At 51.2% G+C, this 23,077-nt stretch overlaps 7 protein-coding genes across 8 annotated transcripts; 5 read left to right on the top strand and 2 right to left on the bottom strand.

Annotated features, from left to right (window-relative positions):
• Window positions 1-937: 937 nt before the first annotated feature.
• Window positions 938-2,259, top strand: AAFC00_006296 (uncharacterized protein; the record flags this gene model as incomplete). Its single annotated transcript, XM_069346233.1, has 2 exons — window positions 938-1,164; window positions 1,248-2,259. The coding sequence occupies 2 exons, from the start codon at window positions 938-940 to the stop codon at window positions 2,257-2,259; spliced, it is 1,239 nt and encodes a 412-aa protein (XP_069197441.1).
• A 127-nt stretch (window positions 2,260-2,386) lies between these two features.
• On the bottom strand, window positions 2,387-3,143 carry AAFC00_006295 (uncharacterized protein; the record flags this gene model as incomplete). The annotated part of the gene is made up of 3 exons (XM_069346232.1): window positions 2,387-2,804; window positions 2,856-2,964; window positions 3,020-3,143. The coding sequence occupies 3 exons, from the start codon at window positions 3,141-3,143 to the stop codon at window positions 2,387-2,389; spliced, it is 651 nt and encodes a 216-aa protein (XP_069197440.1).
• Window positions 3,144-3,317: 174 nt separating this feature from the next.
• Window positions 3,318-4,883, top strand: AAFC00_006294 (uncharacterized protein; the record flags this gene model as incomplete). The annotated part of the gene is made up of 3 exons (XM_069346231.1): window positions 3,318-3,567; window positions 3,642-4,656; window positions 4,712-4,883. 3 exons carry the CDS (start codon window positions 3,318-3,320, stop codon window positions 4,881-4,883), a joined length of 1,437 nt encoding a protein of 478 aa, XP_069197439.1.
• Window positions 4,884-5,832: 949 nt separating this feature from the next.
• On the bottom strand, window positions 5,833-7,179 carry AAFC00_006293 (uncharacterized protein; the record flags this gene model as incomplete). Its single annotated transcript, XM_069346230.1, has 1 exon — window positions 5,833-7,179. The coding sequence occupies one exon, from the start codon at window positions 7,177-7,179 to the stop codon at window positions 5,833-5,835; it is 1,347 nt and encodes a 448-aa protein (XP_069197438.1).
• A 1,664-nt stretch (window positions 7,180-8,843) lies between these two features.
• On the top strand, window positions 8,844-10,335 carry AAFC00_006292 (uncharacterized protein; the record flags this gene model as incomplete). Its single annotated transcript, XM_069346229.1, has 2 exons — window positions 8,844-9,219; window positions 9,359-10,335. 2 exons carry the CDS (start codon window positions 8,844-8,846, stop codon window positions 10,333-10,335), a joined length of 1,353 nt encoding a protein of 450 aa, XP_069197437.1.
• Window positions 10,336-11,117: 782 nt separating this feature from the next.
• On the top strand, window positions 11,118-16,691 carry AAFC00_006291 (uncharacterized protein; the record flags this gene model as incomplete). Of its 2 annotated transcripts, none has more annotated exons than XM_069346228.1 (3): window positions 11,118-15,021; window positions 15,077-15,111; window positions 15,165-16,691. In XM_069346228.1, 3 exons carry the CDS (start codon window positions 11,118-11,120, stop codon window positions 16,689-16,691), a joined length of 5,466 nt encoding a protein of 1,821 aa, XP_069197436.1. The 2 variants fall into 2 exon arrangements, with proteins under 2 accessions (XP_069197436.1, XP_069197435.1); XM_069346227.1 differs by having other exon boundaries at window positions 11,523-15,021.
• A 1,021-nt stretch (window positions 16,692-17,712) lies between these two features.
• Window positions 17,713-21,955, top strand: AAFC00_006290 (uncharacterized protein; the record flags this gene model as incomplete). The annotated part of the gene is made up of 3 exons (XM_069346226.1): window positions 17,713-17,787; window positions 17,851-21,264; window positions 21,320-21,955. The coding sequence occupies 3 exons, from the start codon at window positions 17,713-17,715 to the stop codon at window positions 21,953-21,955; spliced, it is 4,125 nt and encodes a 1,374-aa protein (XP_069197434.1).
• Between the last annotated feature and the right edge of the window lie 1,122 nt (window positions 21,956-23,077).

Here is a 23,077-nt window from a genome sequence, read left to right as displayed (position 1 = left end):
AGGAGGCTCGCTATTCCGCGTATATCGGGGTCAGAAACAGGTCGGCAGCAAGTGATAAAGACAAGTATAGGGCGATGGAGGAGATTGGGGTCGGTCGAGCAGAGTCTTCTTCCGCACCTGCCTGTTCTCCTCGATGGGTGGTGCAAGATAGGAAGTCACATGGATGCCACGTCAAAGTGCAACTCACTCTGAATCTTGGGGCAAGATGTGGAAAGGACTATCGACCCGAGGGGAACGAAGCGAACTGGAAGCTCTCCAGGGCAAGTGGCGCTTTGCGGCGATGGCAGCCGCACGCCGGCACTAGCGCCAATTCAGTCACGCCAGGTGCTGCTGAAGTGGGTTATTTTATATCACAGGTAGGTAGCATACTGTACTGCACACATGCCGCGGTGGAAACGGATGCGCAATATTCTCCTTTGTCTATATATCTTACCTTGACATGACTCGACTTTTCTTCGTCAACACTGACGATCAGGAACCAGAGGTTCAGTCCAGCAGTGTGCATCTGTTCCTCCCAGTGACCTTATAACTACCTTATTGCAAATACATGTGATACCGTATGCCTGGGCCTGATACTTGTCGTCGACCGTTCCACCAAGGGTTTGCGACGGATGCACTGGGTGGATTCGCAGCCGCATGCATTAGCAATAGATACATTGTCTTGGCACTTCCAGAACTGCACATTCGTGGCTGTCAGATCGGCAATCTCGTCATCCTGCGCCGGCCCGCTGGAAATCAGCCAATCCAGTTGCTGCGTCCGTGACCTTGTTCTGACTTCAATCCCCACGCCCTGCTCGCTTGACAGGCAGACCCCGTATTATTGTTGTGACAAAAGGAGAAACGAGTCAACGTGGGTATAGTCGTTGGTGCAATGCTGCCTCTTCTCTTTAGCGACCCAGCAGCAAGTAGTACTGCGTCTCGTGAGGTTTAGTCAGGAATGGACCGTGTCATTCCTCCCTTCTATGCATGCTATCTCTTGCGTTCCACCGTGAGACATCAGAATCTCTATGTCGGAAGCACGCCGAATCCTGTCCGTCGCTTGAAGCAACATAATGGTCTGGCGAAAGGTGGAGCAGTGCGAACCTCGAGGGACAGTCTCAGGCCTTGGGAGATGACATGCCTTGTCACTGGCTTCCCTTCAAAGATTGCCGCTCTACAATTCGAGTGAGTCAAATGACTGCTACCAGCAGCAAAAACTTGCAGAGTCTTGTACACATTCGCGCATCTCACATCTAACGCCACTTCAGATGGGCCTGGCAAAACACTCACTTGACGAGACATATCGCAGTCGAGGATCGCATAACTCAAACACAACAGCGGACGTCTTCCAAAACAGGGCGAACTCGTAAGCGCCCTGGAAGGCCTAGAGTATCTTTGACCGACAAGCTCGCTAACCTTCATATTCTACTGCGAGCTAAGTCTTTCGAACGTTGGCCTCTCGAGGTCAAGTTCTTTGCTCCGGACGTATTCAAGTATTGGGAACGATGGATCTCGAAGACGTCTGAGAAGGTTCGCCCTGGGATCAAGATTGCGCTGGAGCTTAATGAGCCTGTTCATGGTCCTGGTGAGAACGTACAACAGAATGTGGGAATCTCTGCCCTTGACGTTACATTCCAACCTATGAAGTCACTTATAGAGAAGAGCCGTATACTGTTGACCAACCCTGGCAACGAGTGCGCAGTGTGTAAGAAAAAGGCCGAGCCGACGAGTTCACTGTTGCTAGTCTGCAGCAAGGACGAATGCAAAAGTGTTTTCCACATGGCGTGTCTCTCGAATCACTTTCTATCCACCGAGCTTGACCGGGCCGCCATTGTTCCGACCCAAGGTCATTGTCCTACTTGCAAAACCGCGCTTCGGTGGGAAGCACTCGTCAAAGTCCTCAGTGTCCGCATGCGTGGAGAGAAGGAAATCGTCGAGTTGTTCAAGGAGCGCCGAAATGGCAAGAAAGTTGGTGCTCTGCAAGCAATCGAGCCAGATGCTTGCGCGTACGACACAGCCGCAGAAGAAAGTGAGAATGATACCGACCACCTGGCTCCTGCGATGCCCCTGGTTTCACAGGAAGCTGGTGCGACACAGTCGAGTCGAGACAGTGTTGACTGGCACGACGTCGATGACATCCCTCCACATCCCCTCGAAGCGTCTAGTCAAGGAAGGAAGCGAGACTCAACGAATGTGGGTGTCAGTCACAAGCCTCATAATCGCAAGGAAGAAATAGTCATCGAGGATAGCGATTGGGACGAAGCCGAGATCGTTGCGTAAATCCAGCGATACAGGCGATGCAGAAGCACCGCTTTTCAATCGTGGAGCCATCAACACCTCTCCAGGATTGTGGTAATCTAGCTTAAAAATCCTTTTTCGGTCAGACAAGTCGCAAGGACGACTAGGTTCACCATGGGAGGACGTTTCTGAGCGGGCCATCTTCGCGGTCAACCTTCTGGATGCAGGCTTCAACCTGCTTTCGGATCTCTGACTCCACCTCATCTAGCGATTGGCCAGCATTAATTGTTACAAAGTCAGCACCATCCGAACTCGCGCGGATGTCAGTGAATAACCGACGCACGCGATCTTGCAGCTCGCGTTTCTCATAGCGTTCGTCACCCCAGCCGCCTCGTTTTGCAGCATCTTCGGCGGAGATGTCCAGAAACACGCAGAGATCTGGACGAGGGAGACCCTCCTCGGGATGCCGGCACCATGCAAGATCAAGGCCTGGACTCTGCTTGGCTGCAGTGTATACGCAGCCAGAGTAGTAGTAGCGGTCGATTATCACGGTAGTTCCAACGGTAATAGCTGCTCTAATGGCTGCGCTGTTATTACGTTAGTAGGAAGGTGGCGAAATGGGTAAAATATATACATACGCAGCCTCCCACCTATTGGCCGAGAATAGAAGATGAATGACATGATCTTCTTGCTCACTCTGTCCGCGCAAATAATTATCAATCATTTGACCGATGGGTGTTGTCCTATCTGAAGGAACTTGTAAGCATCCATCAAGCTCACCATGTCAACACGCTGCAATTACCAGGGAAGCGTTGGTGTTTGATTGGAATGCCATTGCCTTCGAAATGCTGTACTAAGCGCTCGCATTGTGTCGATTTACCAGCTCTGTCGAGCCCCTCGAATACGATCAATTTCCCGCGTGCCATGATGGTTATGAATTAATGCGCTATTATTGCAATGCGAGAGTAAATGGTTAGAAAGGAACATCATCTGTATACATTAAAGGTTACGAAAGAAGGCGACGCGAGCGCGGCACGTCAATCTTGGCGGAAATGTCCTGACATGAATCGCATTGTTTTGTCGGGCTCTGCAAGTGCACAATGGCAGACATGCCTACTATTGATGGACTCAATATCGAGTCGCCACGGGACGGCAAGATATTCAGCATCAAGAACATCCACTCGTCGCGAAATGCGGCGAGGCTGGGCTTGTTGAGACTGCCTGATCGCAAGTCCATCCAGACGCCTCACTATATCGCTGTGGCCTCGCGAGGAGTGGTGCCGCACTTGTCGCCTGACAACTATGCCTCGCAGACTGATATCCGCGGTGTATACATGGCCTTGGAAGATTGTGAGTCGGGTGCTCTTCCATGTCTTCTGCACGCATTGGGCGAGCTGACAAGACCGCTTACAAAGTATATTAAGTTATAGAGAGAAAATCGTTCAAGGAACCACCGATATACAAATATACTCCCCCAGACGATAGCTCTCCTTTGCGACGCTTCACTGGACTGCCTGACGATAGTCTTCTCGTCTTGGGACCTAGAAGGACACCACCTATCTCGTGTCCCACTCCCAGCACTCTCAAGTCTATCCCCGTTCTGACCTCGGTTGGCTACCGTCACCTCGAATGCCAGGAATACAGCAGGGCGGCAGCAAGATTGCGACCTGACATCGTGGTGGGACTAGGCGATGTGCCTTATGGCGCTGACAAGGTCCCGAAGAAGAAGATCGACAAGATTACTGATCGCAGTACGCTATGGATGCGGGAACAGGTCAAGGCGAGGAAGGAGGACAAGACGGCTGGCGATGCAACAGGACCATTGCTTTACGCTCCTATACTACCAATCTCCGTAGAGGCACAGAGGTGGTATCTAGATGAGCTGATGGACGAGCTGAAGGGTGACTACGACGGCCTGGCACTCTATGACACCACTACACTCGATACCCTTCCCACTCACTTCGGTGAACTCCCACGTCTTGGTTTCACCGAACCGAAGAACCCCAATGCTGTCCTGCGCGAGGTGTCCTTGGGCATGGACATTTTGACCGTTCCCTTCATTGGCGCCGTGACCGACGCAGGCATTGCTTTCGACTTTAGCTTTCCTGTTAAGGGGGATGAAGGCATCCACCGTCAAGTCCCACAGCCCCTGGGTGTTGACATGTGGGATCCCTCGAATGCTACAAGCCTTACTCCATTAAGCCCAGGCTGTTTCTGCTACGCATGCACCAATCACCACAAGGCGTATCTACAGCATCTACTCATGGCCAAGGAGATGCTGGGCTGGGTACTACTACAGATCCACAACCATCACGTCATGGACCTTTTCTTCGACGGCATCCGAAACAGCATCGCGCGTGACTCTCTAGAGGAAGACACGGCGGCTTTCCATCGCTTCTACGAGTCCGATTTGCCAGCAAAGACAGGTCAAGGACCGAGGTACATCTTCACTGCTTCTTCCATCGCTCACTTCACGTATACTGACACTTGCAAGGGTACGCGGCTATCAATTCAAAGCAGAAGGACCAGGACAACCCAAAGCAAACCCCTCGGCATTCAAAAACCTCGATGACATCCGAGAGAAAGTCGCACAGGCAGCACCGCCCACGCCCAGCCTGGACAGCACAGAACTAGAAGCACACGGCTTCGCAGAGAAGACCGACTAGCGAGCTACTTAGCTATAACACGAGTATTTAATCGAAACCAAAGATGTTCTACACGCCTTACTATACCATACATAATCTCCACCATGCAAGACGAGAACAATAAACCACATCTCCATCCCGCTTACCCGTATAGAAAAACCCCCCCACCGGACGCCACGTTCCGAAGTACACGAAAGGTCTGGCCACAGCGATTTCTTCAAAACAAAATCCGTCCAACTCAATAATCATGTCCGTAAGCCCTACCATTCAAGCGCGCAACGCCGTCACCTCAACCGCGTCTAAAGCCGCCAAGACCAAATCTCACCTGCATCTGTGATTTTTCCGAATTAGGGTACAGTAGTACTGTAGGTACTTTAGCTACTACCTTACTCTACTGTACCTTTACTTTCTAGCACTGTACGCTTACCTTAGTGTTGTATCTCGTACAGCACCTCGCCTGCAATCCATCTCATCTCTCCGTATGGCCCACTTTTCTTCGCTTTGTCGGCTGCACTGCATACTATAGCTCTTGCAAGTGATACTCCGTCTCGGGTGCATACCTACTTGATGCGGTGTGGGTCCGGTTTTGAACGAACGATCTGAACAATGGACAGACCACCTTTCGCGTGGGTTATGTGGCGCCCATGCGTGCATGCATGCAATGCATTCATGCATTCATGCATAGATAGTTAACGTGGGAATAAGCACTTTAGCTAACCTTAGGGTCTAGAGAGGGTTTATCGGAATTAAAGTGAGATGGGCAATATTTCATGATGTTGGATCGATTGGTACAGTATTTACAATTATGAAGCATTGAAACGCATCAAGAAATCGAAGAATGAACGAGTAGGTTTTCAGATTAGACGTGATTTGCGTATATATCTCGGTCGCATTATAAACTGTTCGTCTTCTATATAAGTGCCAATGACAGGCTGTAGAAAGTAAGAGGGCGAGCGATGAAGGAAATCCACTAGGCACTTGCGAGGCCGTTCTTCTTGAACCAATCCTGGATGACTTGGTATGCTGCAGTTGAGTTGTAGTGCAAGTTGATCCCGTGACCGGTATTGGGCTGAATGTAAGCCTCGAACGCGCTGGCATTAGGGAAGACAGGAGCGACACTGATCTCGGGGATGTTTGAGCCTTGACCTCCCGTCGCGTAACAGTCGCCGCCACAGTAGATGTTGTCCTCAGCACCGGTTATGACGAGAGCTGGGCCGGTGAAGGAAGACATCTTGGGTCCGATCGGGAGAGTGAAGATTTCTCCCAAGGTCACGGGTTGCTTTGTCGACTCGGCGAAAATTGCAGCTCCGGTATCGAAGTAGCCGGTGAAGAGGAAGGAATAGATGTTAGTGGTCAAGTCGGGCCAGGTCAAGTATCCGCTTGACAGATTTTGAGGGACGGGAGCAACCGACGCGTTGTACTGATTGATGAGGTTGGCAATTTCGGTCGTCGCAATTTCTTCAAAGATCTGGTATGGTTGGAGATCAATGCCAACTGACGAAAGTACACCGGCGATAGCCTTTACAGTCGCGGTACCAAACCAGCCGGCTGAGAAGCGATTTCGCGAGATGGTGGTGTTGCCAAAGCGTAGCGGCTGGTTCAAGCTTGCGAGGCGCAGGTTCCAGCTAGCAATCGTCATATCGACCCATGTGCCATTCATAGAGAAGCCAGTAAGCGCTACTCCATCAGTGGCGTTGGGGTGTTGTGCTGATAGCAGATAGGTTTGCAGAGACCCAAACGAATGTCCGACGTGAACCACTTTCTGGAAAGCAGCGCTGACCTCAGGGAAAGTACCGGCTCGAAGTTTCATTGTAATATCATAAAGTGCAGAGACCTCAGCCTGAGCTTGAACGACATTCAGAGGATCGGCATGAGATGAGTTTCCTATGCCGAAGCGGTCGATGGAAACGGTATGGAACCCATTGGCAAGGGCAACATCAATGTAAGAGTAGTTGTAGTTGTTGTAGGGTAGGTCCCAATAGGACTTGTCGAACCCAATGCCATGAGTAAGAACCTGAACCACAGGAGCAGAGCTGCTCGGGGAAGAGCTTGCGTCAGGGCTGCAATATTTAGCACTGATATTGTATAGTCCGTTGATGTTCTGGAAGCCAATGAGAGCTATGTCGCTGAAGTTGGATCCTTGTTTCGTATAGTTGTATGCGAACTGAGTCGCATCAAAATTTGAGTACAACTGCGGTACATCGTACTGGCCCTGGCGGGCATCGATCTGGACAGGGACGGTCACATTGACACAATTTTTCGCAGATGCCACTGCTCCTAGCAGCACGGCACTGCTAACCAGGCAAAGAAATGACATGATCAAAAATAGATGATTGAGAAATGGAATGGGATTGAATGATTACGGTGTTCGCATTGCGGGAGGGGTCGCTGACTTTATACTATGACGTGCTGATTCCTACGAACATGCGCTGCCATTGCCGCTCGATAACTTAGCGAATAAGACAAGCAAATGTCCTAGGATGACCTACATTACGACTTACGGTCCGGTGTATAATAAGCTTTGCTCTAGATGGTTATGAGGGAATGCAAAAGCATGTGTCGACATTACCAATCCATTCCTAGAATATGCGACGATTGAGTATGATGAAATGGAAGGGAAATCGAGCTTGTTCCTGGACGATCTACACTATCCGGTAGTCCGTCACTTTCTTGTCCTGAGTCAAGTGCATCTTGTCACGCTCACGGAATTGTTTAGATTGTGAGATGATCTCAACATGGAGGGAGAGAGCTGTGGTGAGATGGATTCACGCTTCATTCACAAGGCGGTGTATGGCGCCACATGCCTGCCTACTGTAGTATTAGTGTGGTGAGTGGATGGAGAATGGTAGCGAAGAGATGGAAAAAAGGCCGAGCGTGCATGTGCGTGTGTGCCTGGAGCATGACTTTGCCTAACGTGGTTGCGGTCCCGCCAAAACGCAATATGAAAGGCAGGTCGAGTATCTTACGCATGCATAGATGGGAAGTTAACTTTATTGGACAGAGAGAAGCGAGATGATGCGGAGCAAAATGCCGTGTTGACCGGATCGTGTACAGTCAGATAGCGGAGAAACACAACAGCGGATCACCCATCCCAACATCAGACGACGTGCGGACCCATGAAGTACTACGATGATAGCAAATTCAACCAGGAAGGGATAACTCAGGCCAAATCGATGTCGTCAACGATGGCTGATCTGGAACGGGGTCCGCTTCGGTCTGAACCTCATTTGTCAGGACGAACTGCCACTCTTCAATGGTAAAGACGGCCGAGGTAGTGTAAAGTCAAGCAGCCTTCGATACAAAGTACTGTAAGGCGCAGATCAGAGGCCGATCATGCGTGCTGAAAGTGAGGTACAATATCTTACCTACCTCAGTAAGGTAAGATACCCCAAGGTAACTGGAGTGAGGTGCAGTCCACATGCTGAGCCTTTCTAAACAACAAGGTATCTCACCTGCCTGCTCTGGCGCTGACCAAAGCGGCAACTGCCGCGTGGGTAAGGCAGGCACGGACAATAGTATCTTACCTTACCTTTGGCGACTTTGTATGGCGACTAGTCGCCTGAATGATCGTAACTCGACATTAACAGCTCCATCTCCGAGATAATTATTGAATCCTGATCTTGACGCCACGGTCTTGCTCAAGCCTCATACCGGATAGTCATATAATGTCAGCCTGAACAGCAATAAAGAAGGCTCATGCGACCACGCGTACCAGTTTACACCACCTGAATTTGCGTTATCACCATCGCGCAACCATCAGCGAACGGATTTGAGCCAAGCGCATCATCGTACTTCTCACAATCACGCTACAGTGTCCCTCACTTGGTCACAGTGGAGGCTGTCAGCCATTTCGCAACAGCCAACAGTATCGCGACAGGTCATACCTCTGATTCATATATCTCGGCTTGGCCTGCATCTCTTCCGAGTGCAATTCGCCTAGATTGCGCGCACTGCTTCTTGTCGCTCAAATCGCGTACGATAATGACCACACCGGTGTGGAATCCGGACAACATAACGGATGTTGCCGAGTCCGTGGGAATTGGTTCACTCCAGGAGGAAGTAGTGGTTCAATTGGCGCAAGATGTTGAGTACAGGATAAGTCAAGTATTAGAGGAAGCGCTCAAATTTATGCGCCATGGGAAGAGAACAACACTTAGTACGCAAGACATATCTCATGCTCTGCGTTTGCTTGACGTCGAGCCTCTATATGGTTACGAGTCTACAAGGCCGTTGCGCTTTGGTGAGGCATCTATCGGTCCGGGTCAACCCTTATATTATGTCGAAGACGATGAAGTGGACTTTGAGAAGTTGATCAATGCGCCTCTACCAAAGGTGCCGCGCGAGGTATCACTAACAGGTAAGCGATCATCTAGGTGGCTGACAGTTGCACTTCTGTAGATATTTCGAAGTGACAAAGGTGGAACGAATGTCTATACCTTTGCTGAGAGCGTGCTTGGTATCCATTCCTTGTGGTTTTCGCTGACATCGTTGACCAGCACACTGGCTTGCCGTCGAAGGCGTACAGCCTTCTATACCACAGAACCCCACTTCAGTAGATTCAAGGCATCAAGACCTCCTACCTAAAGGCCCAGGCGCAAACCCGAACCTCGCAGCTATTAGCGGTAACGATAATGTCTCTATCAAGCCATTGGTCAAGCACGTTATCTCCAAAGAATTACAGCTCTATTTCGAACGTATCTGCTCCGCAATACTGGACGAGAACAACGACGACTACAGGACTGCTGCGTTCGCCAGCTTGCGCACCGATCCTGGCCTCCATCAGTTGGTGCCTTATTTTATACAATTCGTCGCCGACAAAGTCACACATAATTTGAAGAGCTTGTTCGTCTTGACACAGGTCATGCACCTTTTACACGCCCTTCTCGATAACCCGAGCCTATATATCGCGCCCTACATCGCTCCTATCATTCCCTCGGTCCTTACATGTGTCATTGGTAAACACCTGGGCTCAACTGCTGCTAATGGACCACTCGCGCATTTTGCTCTGCGCGACTTCTCAGCCTCTTTATTGTCGTCCATCGCAAAGAAGTACGGACAAACATCAACCTCGCTTCGGCCACGAATTGCCCGAGCCTGTCTGAAAGATCTGTTGGACTCACATAAACCCTTTGGGTCACATTATGGCGCCATTCTTGGTCTTCAAGGTATAGCTGGCACCGCTGGCATCAGGACACTCATACTACCAAATTTGAAAGCATATGATCTGGTGTTGAAACCTGGCTTGGCCGACGAACAGAAGAAGGATCAGGCCGAGAAGGTCGTGCAGGCATTGCTTCTGGCTTTGGCCAAGTTGAGTATCGACTCGACGGGCGTTACCAATGGACATCCCGAAGGAGAGGCCTTGAAGGAAAGATTGGTAGAAACTGTGGGAGAAGTGTTGGGCTCGAGAATCTTCGAGTCGGGGTCACCGGCTCTCATCTCGGCAGTGCTGGAAAAGGACGTCTCAATATGAAGGGAACGCGAAACTCTCTCACTACCGGAGCAAGGGTAGATATGGATCAGGATTCCTTAGCGAACGCCAATGAATGATGAGTAAAAACAATGATGGAGGACCTCTTCTTGCAGAACTAAACCTCACCTATATTAACCCTAACCCTATAACCCCCATAACCCCCCCCCCGACTGCGTTGTGCTGGAAGGTTTTGTGCACCGTGAAGAGTATTCATGCAGCCTATTTATTACCAAGTGATGTGTTTACAGTTTTTGACACCAATAGTGCATAGCTAGTACATGAAACAATGAGACTTTGCTTGAATCATATCTTGTGACACCAGCGTAATTGATTAATTCCATCTGCTTGGTATGTTTTTCTGGAGAAAAAGGAATCTGCATTATTTTAATAGGCTTAATCAATGTTGGACGGACATACAGCACTGTTGCACCAATTTTTAAAAGGCAGTAATGGGCAAGTACCTTACCTAGATATAACCGATCTCGAAGCGTTGAAGCTCAAGGAGGTCGCCAACACTGCAGATGACGTAAGCGATTCGTTTACACGCTTCGGGAAAGCCTACCTGCTCCACCGCACTCATTGTTCACTGTCTTTTCCTGCCAACCTTAAGGTACGAATACAGAACCAACACTGCCATTACCTTATTCAGTACGATCCTCCAAGCAAAAATTGTATGATTGGCGACGAAACCCGCTCTTCATCATCTTCCAGAAAACAGATACTCAGCTCGTTGTCGCTCTCAACGTAACGACAAACTACGCGCTTACGACCGCCCTCTGATTATGACAGAGGTGACACCCTCCATCGCCCAACTGAAATCGGAAAATGATCTTTCAAACGAAAACAGTCCTGATTCTCCCATCAGCACTTTAGAGGCATATCCACTTTTATCCTCTCGTAGAGTCGATTTGATTGGTGATTATGCCGGTAATGAGCTTTTCTTGATTGAGGGCGATTCGCTGCTTCTAAGTTGCTTCTCTGAGCCAGCGCTCGATTTCGAGAATGGCTTTCAGATGCTACATGCATGCTTCCTGGTGGAAAAATTCCTCCATCACCTGAAGGATCGCAAGTGTAATTTTAATGTTGCTTTCCTCGATGATCGTCACGACCTGTCTGTCCCGCCATGGTACCCTTCCAGGGACTCCACCAAATACAGGCTCACAAGAGCTGCCATCATAAGACACCTGATGGTCAACTTGGCCACGGCAGACTCGGGCATTGAAATCACTGTTTTCCCATCGATGCATGACAAAGCATTCTCTGAATATCTGGAAAAATCAGGCGTGTATTTCATCATGGCTCATGATTCTGCTGTTCCCATGCATGATGTTGATAATAGTGCTTTGAACAAAGAAGATGTTGAGCGGTGTCAGACGGCGTACCGAAGCATGATTATGACTTTCATTCAGAAAGGCTACAATGTCGCTCTGATCAATGGTCTAGAATGGAGGGATACCAAAGTAATGACCATGGTGCTTGAGGCTCAGGGTGAGCTACAAGCCGCCTTTCTCGATCAGAACGCTACGCCTGTGTCTCAAAGCGAGCCAATCATGGTTCCTGAACTCGAGACCCTGCAAGCCGACTCACTTGATTTATCTGAACGAGACCAATTGACGGCCATTGCCCTTTCTCGTATGATTGCGAAAGACGACGAAGCTCTCACTTCAAGCATGAACATTTTATACCACACTGCGTTGCTATCGATACTGCCGCTCTCAGCTCGACGCCTCGAGGAGGTCGATTGCACTGCCGCTGAGCATCTCACCTCTTTCAATCGAACAGCCGCAGAGATACTAGAAAGTCAAGCCTGGTCCAAGTTCCATGATAAGGGTGCTGCTTCTTGTGATGTAGCAGATCTTGTTGACGGTCGTCTCTTGAACATCGTCAACGCCTCTGGAGTACCCGGTATTCAATCTATGGCAGGCCCCTTACAAATGAAGTACGAGGTCCTTCGCAAGGCAGTCGAGAAGTTGTCTTCCAAGGTCCTGCAAGAATCTACACAAGGTGATGGTCAAACCGCTTCATCGCATGCAAGGACTCCCGCCGACGGACTCTCCAAGGAACCGAAGGTCTTACCATTCCGCAACCCTGTATTTGACAAGCACCTCGAATCGGTTCAACTCGCGATCGATGAAGACGCGGATGAGCACGGCTCTCCGTCAGCTGCTCGCATTTTCAGGGAAGTCACTTATTGGAATAACGCCAAACGGCCTATCATCCCCAAGGGTGTCCCGGCTGTGAATGCCAAGCAGGAGTTCTGGGCTGCACGACGCAATCAATGGTTCATGGCGGAGATGCGTACGTACGCTGCTAGTTTGACCAATGCAGTCGGTAAATCTCTTGAGCCTGAAACCATAGTCTTAGGTGGCAAGCAGCTAACTGTTGTCGCCACCCCGGACAAAAATGGTCAGGGAGGTAAGAAACCCTCTAAGAAGGAGACCGAGAAAGACGACAAGAAGAAGGGCAGTAAGAAGGCCGGCAAAGGCGCGGGTAAAGCAGCCATCATGGAAAGCATCGCGGCTTCGAAAGCCAAGAAGGATGAAGCATCAGATCATAAGGCTGTCCAGGCCTGGCACACAGTGGCCAAGAATCTTGGAGCAGAACGTGAGCTGTCTGTCCGATATGCCAAACTGAAGGACTATCAGACAAACTTGTCCGAAGATAGAAGGGCTCTCTTCGGTGCTGAAGTTGGCCTCTACATGCTCAGCACGTTACTTGAGCATTGGATAAACGTGGGCCGCGTCAAAGACGCTGACAAGGGGCTTGGTCTTGCTGCATCGATATGGCATCACCTCAGAAGCATTCAAAGACAAGGAAGCCTCACCAAGACCATTGTTGCCAAACTCGAACTGACTAAGACGACGATGGGCTTGCCAGTAGTACTTCCAGAAGCACCAGACACTGATCGTGCTTTACCTTTCAAGTTTGCACTGCCCCTTACTAAAGGAGAACCACTTTCGATCAAGCTGTCGAGCAAAGACTTTCAACTCTTGCACTGCGGACCATATCTAGATCGATCGATCGACTCGGCCCCTGACCCAAGAGTGGAGTTCGAGCCCGATGGTTGGCAGCGCAAGGTTCTGGACGGCATCGATGCCAACAAGTCATTGTTCGTGGTTGCCCCTACTAGCGCTGGTAAGACTTTCATTTCATTCTATGCAATGCGCAAGGTTCTGGAAGCAGACGACGATTCAGTCCTTGTCTATGTCGCTCCAACGAAAGCGCTTGTCAACCAGATCGCGGCAGAAATTCAAGCTCGGTACAATAAGAAATTCAAGTACGGCGGTAAAAGTGTGTGGGCAATCCACACCCGTGACTACAGAATCAACAATCCTACTGGCTGCCAAGTCCTGGTCACTGTACCGCACGTCTTGCAGATCATGCTGCTTGCTCCATCCCACGCCAACTCCTGGGCAAGCAAGGTGAAGCGCATCATCTTCGATGAGGTGCACTCCATTAGCAACGCTGACGACGGTGTTGTCTGGGAACAATTACTTTTGCTCGCACCCTGCCCCATCATCGCTCTTTCTGCAACCGTAGGAAACCCACAGGAGTTCTCTGGCTGGTTGGAGTCTACTCAGAAGGCTATGGGTGTAGAATTGGAGTCAGTACAGCATCATACCAGATATTCTGATCTGCGTAAATACTACTACACCCCGCCTGAGAAGTTCGTGTTCGCTGGGCTTGAAGAAGGTCGACCCTTGGGAGGCTTCGGCCGTCTGGGTCTTGACGGCGCACCTGGTTTCAGCTTCATGCATCCTGTCGTGAGCTTGGCGAATCGTTCAAGAGGCATGCCCGATGACCTCAGTCTTGAGGCACGCGATTGTCTCACGCTGTGGCAGGCATTATCAGAGTGCGCCACTGAAAAATATCCTGTCTCGCCAGGACTTGACCCTGCCAAAGCACTTCCTTCTGTCGTGAAGAAGATCGACGTACTGCAGTGGGAGAAGGCTTTGAAGAGTGTTCTAGCTGCGTGGATGGCGGATACTGCCTCGCCATTTGACGATGTCATCTCTCATCTCAACGGATCTTTCTACGATGATCAACGCGAGAAGATGCAAGCCACTAGACCGATCACGACTGGCGAGCAAGGCCGTGTAGTGGATCAGAATGATCTTCTCGAGACCACTTTGCCTTTGCTGTGTTGTCTTCACGAGCAGGAGGCTCTGCCTGCGATTTTCTTCAATTACGATCGTGCTATGTGTGAGAAGGTCTGTCAGACGGTGGTTGGGCAGTTGGCCGATGCTGAGAAGGCTTGGAAAGAGACAAGTCCGAAGTGGAAAGCTCATCTAAAGGCATGGGAAGATTGGAAGAAGGTGCAGGCAAAGAAGGGTGGCAAGCAGGCCAAGCCCAGCAAGGCTAAAGTGAGCCGGGAGGATGGTGAAGGCGACCGCACTTCCAAGAGCGAGCAGCAGCGCGACGCAGCCAGTGCTGACTTCAGCGTGTTCGATGGATTCAATCCCGACGCTCCTGTCGAAGGTTTCCACTTCGCTGACCATAAGAGGCTGCAGACTGCAGAGCTGGACGACTACATCAAGCAACTTGGCCGCAGGAACGTTCAACAGTGGTTGATCGATGCCGTGTCCAGAGGAGTTGGTGTTCATCACGCAGGTATGAACAGGAAATACAGACAGATCGTTGAGATCTTGTTCAGGAAAGGGTTTCTCCGAGTTGTTATTGCTACAGGTACGTTTAAGGTCGCTTACTCATTATGGTTGATTCTTTCGCTAATTCGAAACAGGCACACTTGCGCTCGGTATCAACATGCCAACAAGAGTAAGTCAGCTCCCTATCGCGATGAGTAATACTCTGAAGCTAACAAAACACAGACTGTCGTGTTCTCGGGTGACAGTGTATACTTGACTGCTCTGAACTTCCGCCAGTGTGCGGGTCGTGCAGGTAGACGTGGTTTTGATCTGCTTGGTAATATAGTTTTCCAAAACGTACCCAGAGCCAAAGCATGCAGACTGCTGAGCTCCAGACTGCCTGACTTGAACGGACACTTCCCGATCACCACCTCGCTTGTCCTTCGTCTTTTCACGCTGTTGCACGAGTCCAAGCAGTCCAAGTACGCCATCAAGACCATCAACACGTTGCTCTCTCAGCCTCGCCTCTTCATGGGAGGACCTTCGTTCAAAGAGCAGACGTTACATCACCTACGCTTTTCTATCGAATACCTACGCAGACAACAGCTCTTAGACAAGGATGGCGCGACCCTGAATTTCGCCCCACTTGTATCGCATCTGTACTTCACGGAGAACTCAAGCTTCGCTTTCCACGCACTGTTGAAAGAAGGCTTCTTCCATCGCCTCTGTGCAGACATTGATACAAAGGAGCAATCAACAATGGAGACTCTAATGCTGGTCATGGCTCATCTTTTTGGCAGGGTGTACTGTAAACAAGCAGATGAAGAGAACAGAGAGAAGGCTACCAAACCCTCTTCCTCGCTTGTCTTCTTGCCGCCTATGCCGGAAGAGGCGACAACCATACTTGGTGAACACAGCGAGCAAGTCCTCCAGGTCTTCACGGCTTATGTACAGACCTTTGTCAACCAGCACATAGAAGCCGTCGATGATCAGCTGCCATTGAGTGGGATGCATGCGGGAGTCAAGGCTGATAGATCTGATCTCCCGGAATCGATCAAGAGCCGGGCTCTACCAGCCACCACGATCAGATCTCAGTTTTATGCTCTGTCTGGACACTCAGACAAGTTCAACTCTGTCGCTGATCTGTGTCGCACGACTCGCTCTGGAGTTTTTCTTGAGGAGTCAGTGGTACCCAACGTTGGACTGTACCCTCAAGACTTGGACTCGCCGCTCAACGCCTACTTGTTGGATTTCTTCAAACACGGCGACATCAACACATTGGAGCGGGCCAACAAAATCAGCAAGGGTGAAGTGTGGTTCCTGCTCAACGACTTCTCGCTGGTTCTAGCTACGATAATTACCAGTCTGATGAACTTCATGAAATTGAAACCCGCCAACGATCTCGACATGCTTGAGATAATGGGTAACCTTGACGCGGTCGAGGAGGCAGAAGACGACGAGATCGCAGCATCCGAGACGGAGAGCAAGGTCGACTCTGTCATAGCTGATCCTTCCATCCAGCCGGAGAGGCCGGTGATGAGCAAGGCGAAGGCCAAGAAGCTCGACAGCTGGGAGGACGCTGCGAATGCAGAAGAAAGCAGCGAGAGGAAAGATGCAGCTCGCAGGGCAGCTGAAGAGGCAGAGTCACTGAAAGATGGAGAAGCAGCATGGGAGGGTGCTGGCGGTGAGAAGGGACTGGTGAAAGTGCTCAAGGCATTCCAGAAGCTGCAAGTGGAGTTCAACGTTAAGTTCAAGGCTATGTGGGCTTAAATGACTGTTGTGGCATTGCCGAAGATGGCAACAGGAAGACATGCAAGGACGGATAGAATGAGTACAAGAACCAAAAGTAGAGAGATGTGCAGCTGTGTCGCACCAGCAAATGCATATGCTTCTTTTTTACATGCATTCAATGCACGAGTGATCGTGTTTGTGGGCCGTTGCTATGCAGTTTTAACTCGCTCTTTCTCCAAACTTCAGACGCGGCCGCAACCAGGGCCCGGGCTCATGCAGGACATAAGAGGAAAGGTGCAGATCCTGCGAAGATGGTATGCGTGAGTGGAGACACAAGTATTTAAGTTTCTTGCGTCAAGATTCAACAGAACTAATAGTACATTACCTTATCCCGGTAAGGGAGCTGACTAGGGTTTGGACATGGAGTTCGAGGCGGGATCAAGGTGGAGCAGGATACAAGGACCGCAAGTCTAAGGTGAGGCACAACTAAGGTATAGCGGGACGATTGGCCCGAGGGTCTGGTTGTCAAGCATCATCGTCTTGGCCAAACAAAGGCGGTAAACAGAACGACTCAAAGAACATTAACTTATTATCGCAACGGGTCGGCCGTCATTCGTAACAAGTCTTGTCTTGATCGTATAGACTCAAAAGCTGCATGTGCTTTTCTCTTACACAATTAATACCTTAGCGGTCTGCGTAAATTTAGTCTGGGCATCATTGCTGCCGTCATCATAACTTATTCCACCCTGATCTCTCGCTCTCACCACACGTCCCTCGTTATTTTGATAAGACGGTGTTGTCGCGCAAAGCATAACGAAACAGCCACCGAACGCCGCCACAGCCCAAACAAAGTGTCTTGACAGCTTGGATTTGCCGTCCTAGTGTCCGCCCGAATCACAAGAGAGCTTTGAGTGCATACACATAACAAACACAAGAGATAGCAGGTCTATCTCGACATCAACAGGGTTTCTTATAATCACAACATCTCGATCGCACGGCGATTTGATGGAGTAGGACGATTCCAAGGATTACTTTTCTTGTTTATTAGGATCGCGCCATAATGGGTGGAACGTCGCAGACATTCCCTACAAAATTCCCCTGCTGGTGCAAGGCCGTGTACTCTTGGGGCGGAGAGGTAAGAAGAGGCTTTGGGATATCATGAGGCTGAGCGCAGTGTACTGACTGCGACTGCGAACAGACCAAAAAGGATCTTGGGTTTATTGAAGGAGACCTGATAGAATGTCTCAATGCAGGCGACGGCTCATGGTGGATGGGGCGCCTGCGCCGCGACCGTCGTATGGTTGGCTTATTTCCCTCCAACTTTGTGCAGGTACTAGACCAGGACTTCCAACCCGCACCCATCAGTCGGAACATGACGCCTACAAAGTCGGGGAACCAGGCATCTCCGTCACCGCAAAAACAGAAGAGTGTGTTCAGAAAACCATTCCAGGGATACAAGGAGTTTGGATACAGAGACGATGGCTTCAACTCGCAGCCCGGCATAGCGGACAAAGACCGGCCACAGAAGAAGAAGTTCTCGCCTTATTCGAGTATGAAGACGGCCTCTGCTCCTGGACAGGCACCTAAACCAAATGCGCCATCGCCGCTGAAGGAAGAGGCCCCCAGGATCCCATCTCCTCCTCCCCGAAGAGGACACAGATCACACTCTCGAGCTCCAAGTCCTTCTCCCATGATGATGAATTCAGCACCTTCGAACACCATCAGGTCTCACTCTCCTGCGCCTTCAGCCATGTACCGGGCCTCGTCTCCTGCTCCACCTTCTGCACATTACCGTGCACCGTCGCCGTCCATGCAATCCTCTTACCGTCCTCACTCGGCTGTTCCCTCCATGTACAGGCCACACTCACCTGCCCCGTCACACTACAGAGAAATTGCGTCAAGGCCATATACCGCACATGCTTCTGCTTCTCCTACTCCTCAACCGATGTATCAACCATCGTCCTCCGTGCCGTACCAACCCCAATACTACTCACGGTCGCCTTCACCTGCGCCACCGATGGACTACGGGATGGGATCTCGAGCGGTGTCTCCCGCTCCACCAGCAGAATGGCAGCAACACTCTCGAAGTCCCTCACCGGCACCCTTTCCCATGTATGAAAATCCCTCTCGCGCCCCGTCGCCGGCGCCCTTTAATGCATCAGGCAATGTAGCATCCTCATCCCCTCCTCCACCCCCACCTCCACACCGCGTCGCCTATCAGCCAAACGTCGCGCCTTCGTCTTCGCTTCTTCCTCCGGATCAGATGGAAGATGACGACGTGTCTGCCGGCTACAACACGCCGAGCAGACAATCCACGAACGGCCAATCTTCTGGCATGACACCCTCACCCCTACGAGACGCCATGAACGACATCATGACCTCTCTAAATGATATGAGTAGTGTGTGCAGTCCGTCTTCGCCTCCGCCTCTTTCAAACTCTGTTCCTCCCACGTCTCATCATCATCCACGACCTGATTCACCATCGAACATCTGGTCACCCGAGTCTTTCGGCCAGTCTCACGGTAGGCGCACTCAACCCGTGAGAGCGCAATCTGCCATGGCCATGCACACACGTCAAGATAGCTACGAGCGGGGTGGCTACGAAGAAGAAGCGGTCCCAGCTTCCCGAGACGGTGTTGCAACGGTTGGCAATTATGTGCAGCGGATGGAGAACCATCTTCGACACAATCCAACGTCTAGCGCGGGATTCTCGAGCTCTTACCAGGACTACAATGACCGACCCACGTCCCGTGGTTCCCAATCCGGCAGTCGGCCCACAACAGCTAGCAGCTCGAGTTCGCAAGGATACAAAGCCATCAGCCCTCGAAAGTCTGCGTATGAGCTTGGGAGGCAACCTCTCTCTCGGACTATGACGACCAAGACAAGCGTCACCACCTCATCATCAGGATGGCGAAGCAATGCGACTTCAAGCACCAACCAGTCGAATAGCACGCAGATGACCGATCATACCCTAATGAGCGGTTATTCGGCTGGCGGCTTCAGCGCAACAAGTGCCGGCAGTCTGGCTAGAAGAAAGTTTGGCATGGGCAGTATGAAGCAGAAGCGGCCCTTGAGCGCAATCAGTTCCAAGTCCATTGGTGATATTCGAGGCGCATTCCAACAAGATGCTCATATAGAAAAAGAAAACACTCGGCCGATGTCACCCGTTTCTGGTATCAGCTATCACTCAAGTCATGCCACACAGCCCGCACAAACGCCAATGGCTGATTGGATATCAGATCCCATGGAGAATGCAGGTGTACTCGGAGGCTTAGCGGCTCCGAAGGCCAAGAAGAGTGGCTTTTTCAAGAGAATGGTCGAAACTGCAAAGACTACTGCGAAGACGGGTGCTGCGAACGCGAGGGCCATGCACTCAAGTGGCAGACCTTCGAGCCGCGTAGGTTCTCCGAAGAAGATGGGCACCATGCCTGATGGCGTCACCGCCATTGCCGGAGGCACTGCTGCTCCACTTTCACCGGATATGGGTGCTCATCGTGATATGGGTCTCGGTGGCGGCAACGACTGGATGCAAGTCCGTCGAGACGTAAACAGATCCAACTCCCTCAGCAAGAATGAGAAGAACGAAAGGGCCGAGAGATGCGAGATGCTTGATATGTTTGTCGTCAACCCAATCGACGAACTCATGGAGCATGCTGAAGGTGACGAGGGGTTGGATGGCTTGGCTATCACGGATCCGACAGACTTCAACACATCTAACCTAGCGCTGGTAGATAAGGGTACAAGATTCGTCGCAGGTCTACCGCAGATGGTCACTCCCACCACTCTCGCCCAGAGCTATCTTTGTCGACCCTACAGGAGTGACGTCCAGCGGCTACGCGCCATCTTCACCTGGGTCGGTGAACGAATTGCTTGGGAGGAAGACTTCGAGGGCCAGATTGACACGAGACGTGTTCTCAGCAGTAAACGTGGATGCAGTGAGGAAATTGCCGCTCTTGTGCGCGATCTCTGTGCTGCCGTCGGACTCCACGCTGAGGTCGTGCGCGGCTACCTGAAGGGCCCAGGTGAAAGTCTGGATCTCGACACCATTGCTCGTCCGAACCATTACTGGAATGCGGTCATCGTTGATGGTGAGTGGCGCATCATCGACTGTGCCCTCGCTGGCCCGACGCACCCTCGACGTAGTCAATACAGCTCGACGAACCCGAACATGGCCGACAGCTGGTACTTTCTCGCCAGACCCATGGAGATCTGCTTCACCCATGTACCTTTGTTGCCGGAGCAGCAGCACATAGTACCTCCTGTTCCTCATGAGATCTTGATGGCGCTGCCTTGTGCGGCTGCACCATACTTCCGCCATCATGTGGAGCTTGTCAACTTTGACACTTCAGTCCTTCATCTGGAGAATCTGGAGATGGCCCATCTGCAGCTGGCGGTCCCTGAAGACGTCGAGTGTGTTGCCGAAGTTGAGGCACGAGCCTTCGCCAGCGACTGGGACGGTGATACCTTTGAGACTGGTGATATCGTGAAGAAATCTGCTCTGGCTCAGGTCGAGTGGGTTGGTGGAAGGAAGCATTTCATGATCAAGGCGCTCCTGCCCGGTGATGAAGGGCAGGGTGTACTGAAGATCTATGTCGGCAAAAGGGGATTGATGGTGAGTACGACCGGATCACAGACACAAATGACACTCGCTAACAACGCATTCACAGCATTCAAACAAAGACAATCCACACCCTCTCGCCCTCGCTGTCCCCCTCTTCCACACAGGCCAGAATCCGCCGTATGCTTTCCTCACGCGTCATCCCACTCCTCACGCCCAGCGTCACGACCTCTACGTGGCACAACCACAGTGCGCGCGACTAGTGATCAACAACACATTTGTCTTCTGCGTCCGCCAGCATCCATCGTCACTCTCGCGCTTCTCCCCGGACACATGGGGATCATCAGCAGCCACGCCCAGCGGTAACAACGGCCGCAGCAGCGCAATGTCGATGCGCGCCACGAGTCCAACCCCCTACAACCGCCCAGGTAGCGCCATGAGCATGGTCTCCGCCGCCGCCAGCGTGTCCCACTCCGGGAGCAACTACTCCGACGGCTCGATGACGGACAAGCAGCAGAAACCGGCAAAATTGGCCATGCAGAGCCCCAGCGGCAAGATCATCAGATTGACGCGCAAGCAGGAGTATGCCGAGCGCAGACGCGATATCGATGACTTGGACGCCGAGAGCCTGGGTAGTACGTGGGAAACGGTCATCAAAGTCGGAGAGCGCGGTACTTGGAGAGGCCTCGTGCTCGCGGATCGCAGCGCCAGGTGGTGCGTCTTTGCGGAATGGGAATGTGTGTAGTTGTAAGAAGAAAGCAGAGAGCTAGGCTGCCGCTTAAAGGCTTACTCGAACGGGAAAATGTAGGATTGAGAAGAGTTTTGATTTTTTGTATCTGTCATGTGCGACTCGAACAATGCATTGTCTTGGCATATGGTTTTGATAGGCTGGTTGGCAGGTGCAAGCGTGGTGGTTATGCATCACAAGGCCAACTTTTTGTTTTCTCAATTGGCATTCATCAGGGATAGACAAACCAGACATACAGGAGAGCGTGTTTTTATCCTCAACCTTATCAACTTTCCCTGCCCAGATTCCGCGAGCGAGCCCCTTGTCAATTGCATGACGAATACCTGGGAGTGAACCTGTCACCATACCTTCGTAATCTACTTGTGTCAAAAAGCGAAGTGTTCCGAGGGCGACCCTGTCCTGTAACGTACACCTTACAGTGTCGTCGAAATCCCCCTCCAGTTCAGTCGCGATCATGCCGGATACACAGACAGGAGGGCCTGCTTGGCGAAGAACGAGTTCCTCTGGTCTGTCTGTGTACTGTGGTCTGTCTCCCAAGCTCGATATGTCCGAGTGAAGTAGGGTTGCGTGGGCAGAGGGGATGACTGTCGCTGGAGCAATGATTGTTGTGCAGTCGTTGGCTTTACAGAGTGCAGAGAGGAAGGTAGATTGACGTGTTGCCTCTGAATCTCGTGAGCTATTGAATACGTCTGATGTTCTGCCTCACTGCATTTACGCGGTTGTTTCTGGTAGTTTGTCGTGTTCTCTTGTCGTTCCGTCTGCCTTGGTGGCTGTCATGTTCGGAGCAAATTGCGGGACCGCCGTGGGTATTTAGCTAGCTAGTTGGGAGATGAAGTGATGCTGTGGCATAGGAGGTAAGGGCAGCAAACAGTCCTCTGTGCCGAGACAACGTGTAGTTGCGATTGAAACGAAAAAGAAGTGTATAGATACAGGGGCGCATGTAATGGTTTACTTCACACCTACACATCCGTCTGTCCAGACGAGACCAGCTCGACAGTGTTATCTCCTCTTCTCACCAACGACATCCAAAAACCATCAAATGAGCGCATTCACCAACAACAACACAACCAGCAGCCAAGCAACCAGCCGCCGCGGGATCCTGACCATGGACCTGAGCGC

This window comes from Neodothiora populina (assembly GCF_041146345.1).
Source record: "Neodothiora populina strain CPC 39397 chromosome Unknown canker_contig_7, whole genome shotgun sequence".
Taxonomy (NCBI): domain Eukaryota; kingdom Fungi; phylum Ascomycota; class Dothideomycetes; order Dothideales; family Dothioraceae; genus Neodothiora; species Neodothiora populina.
This window is presented reverse-complemented; position numbering and strand designations above follow the sequence as displayed.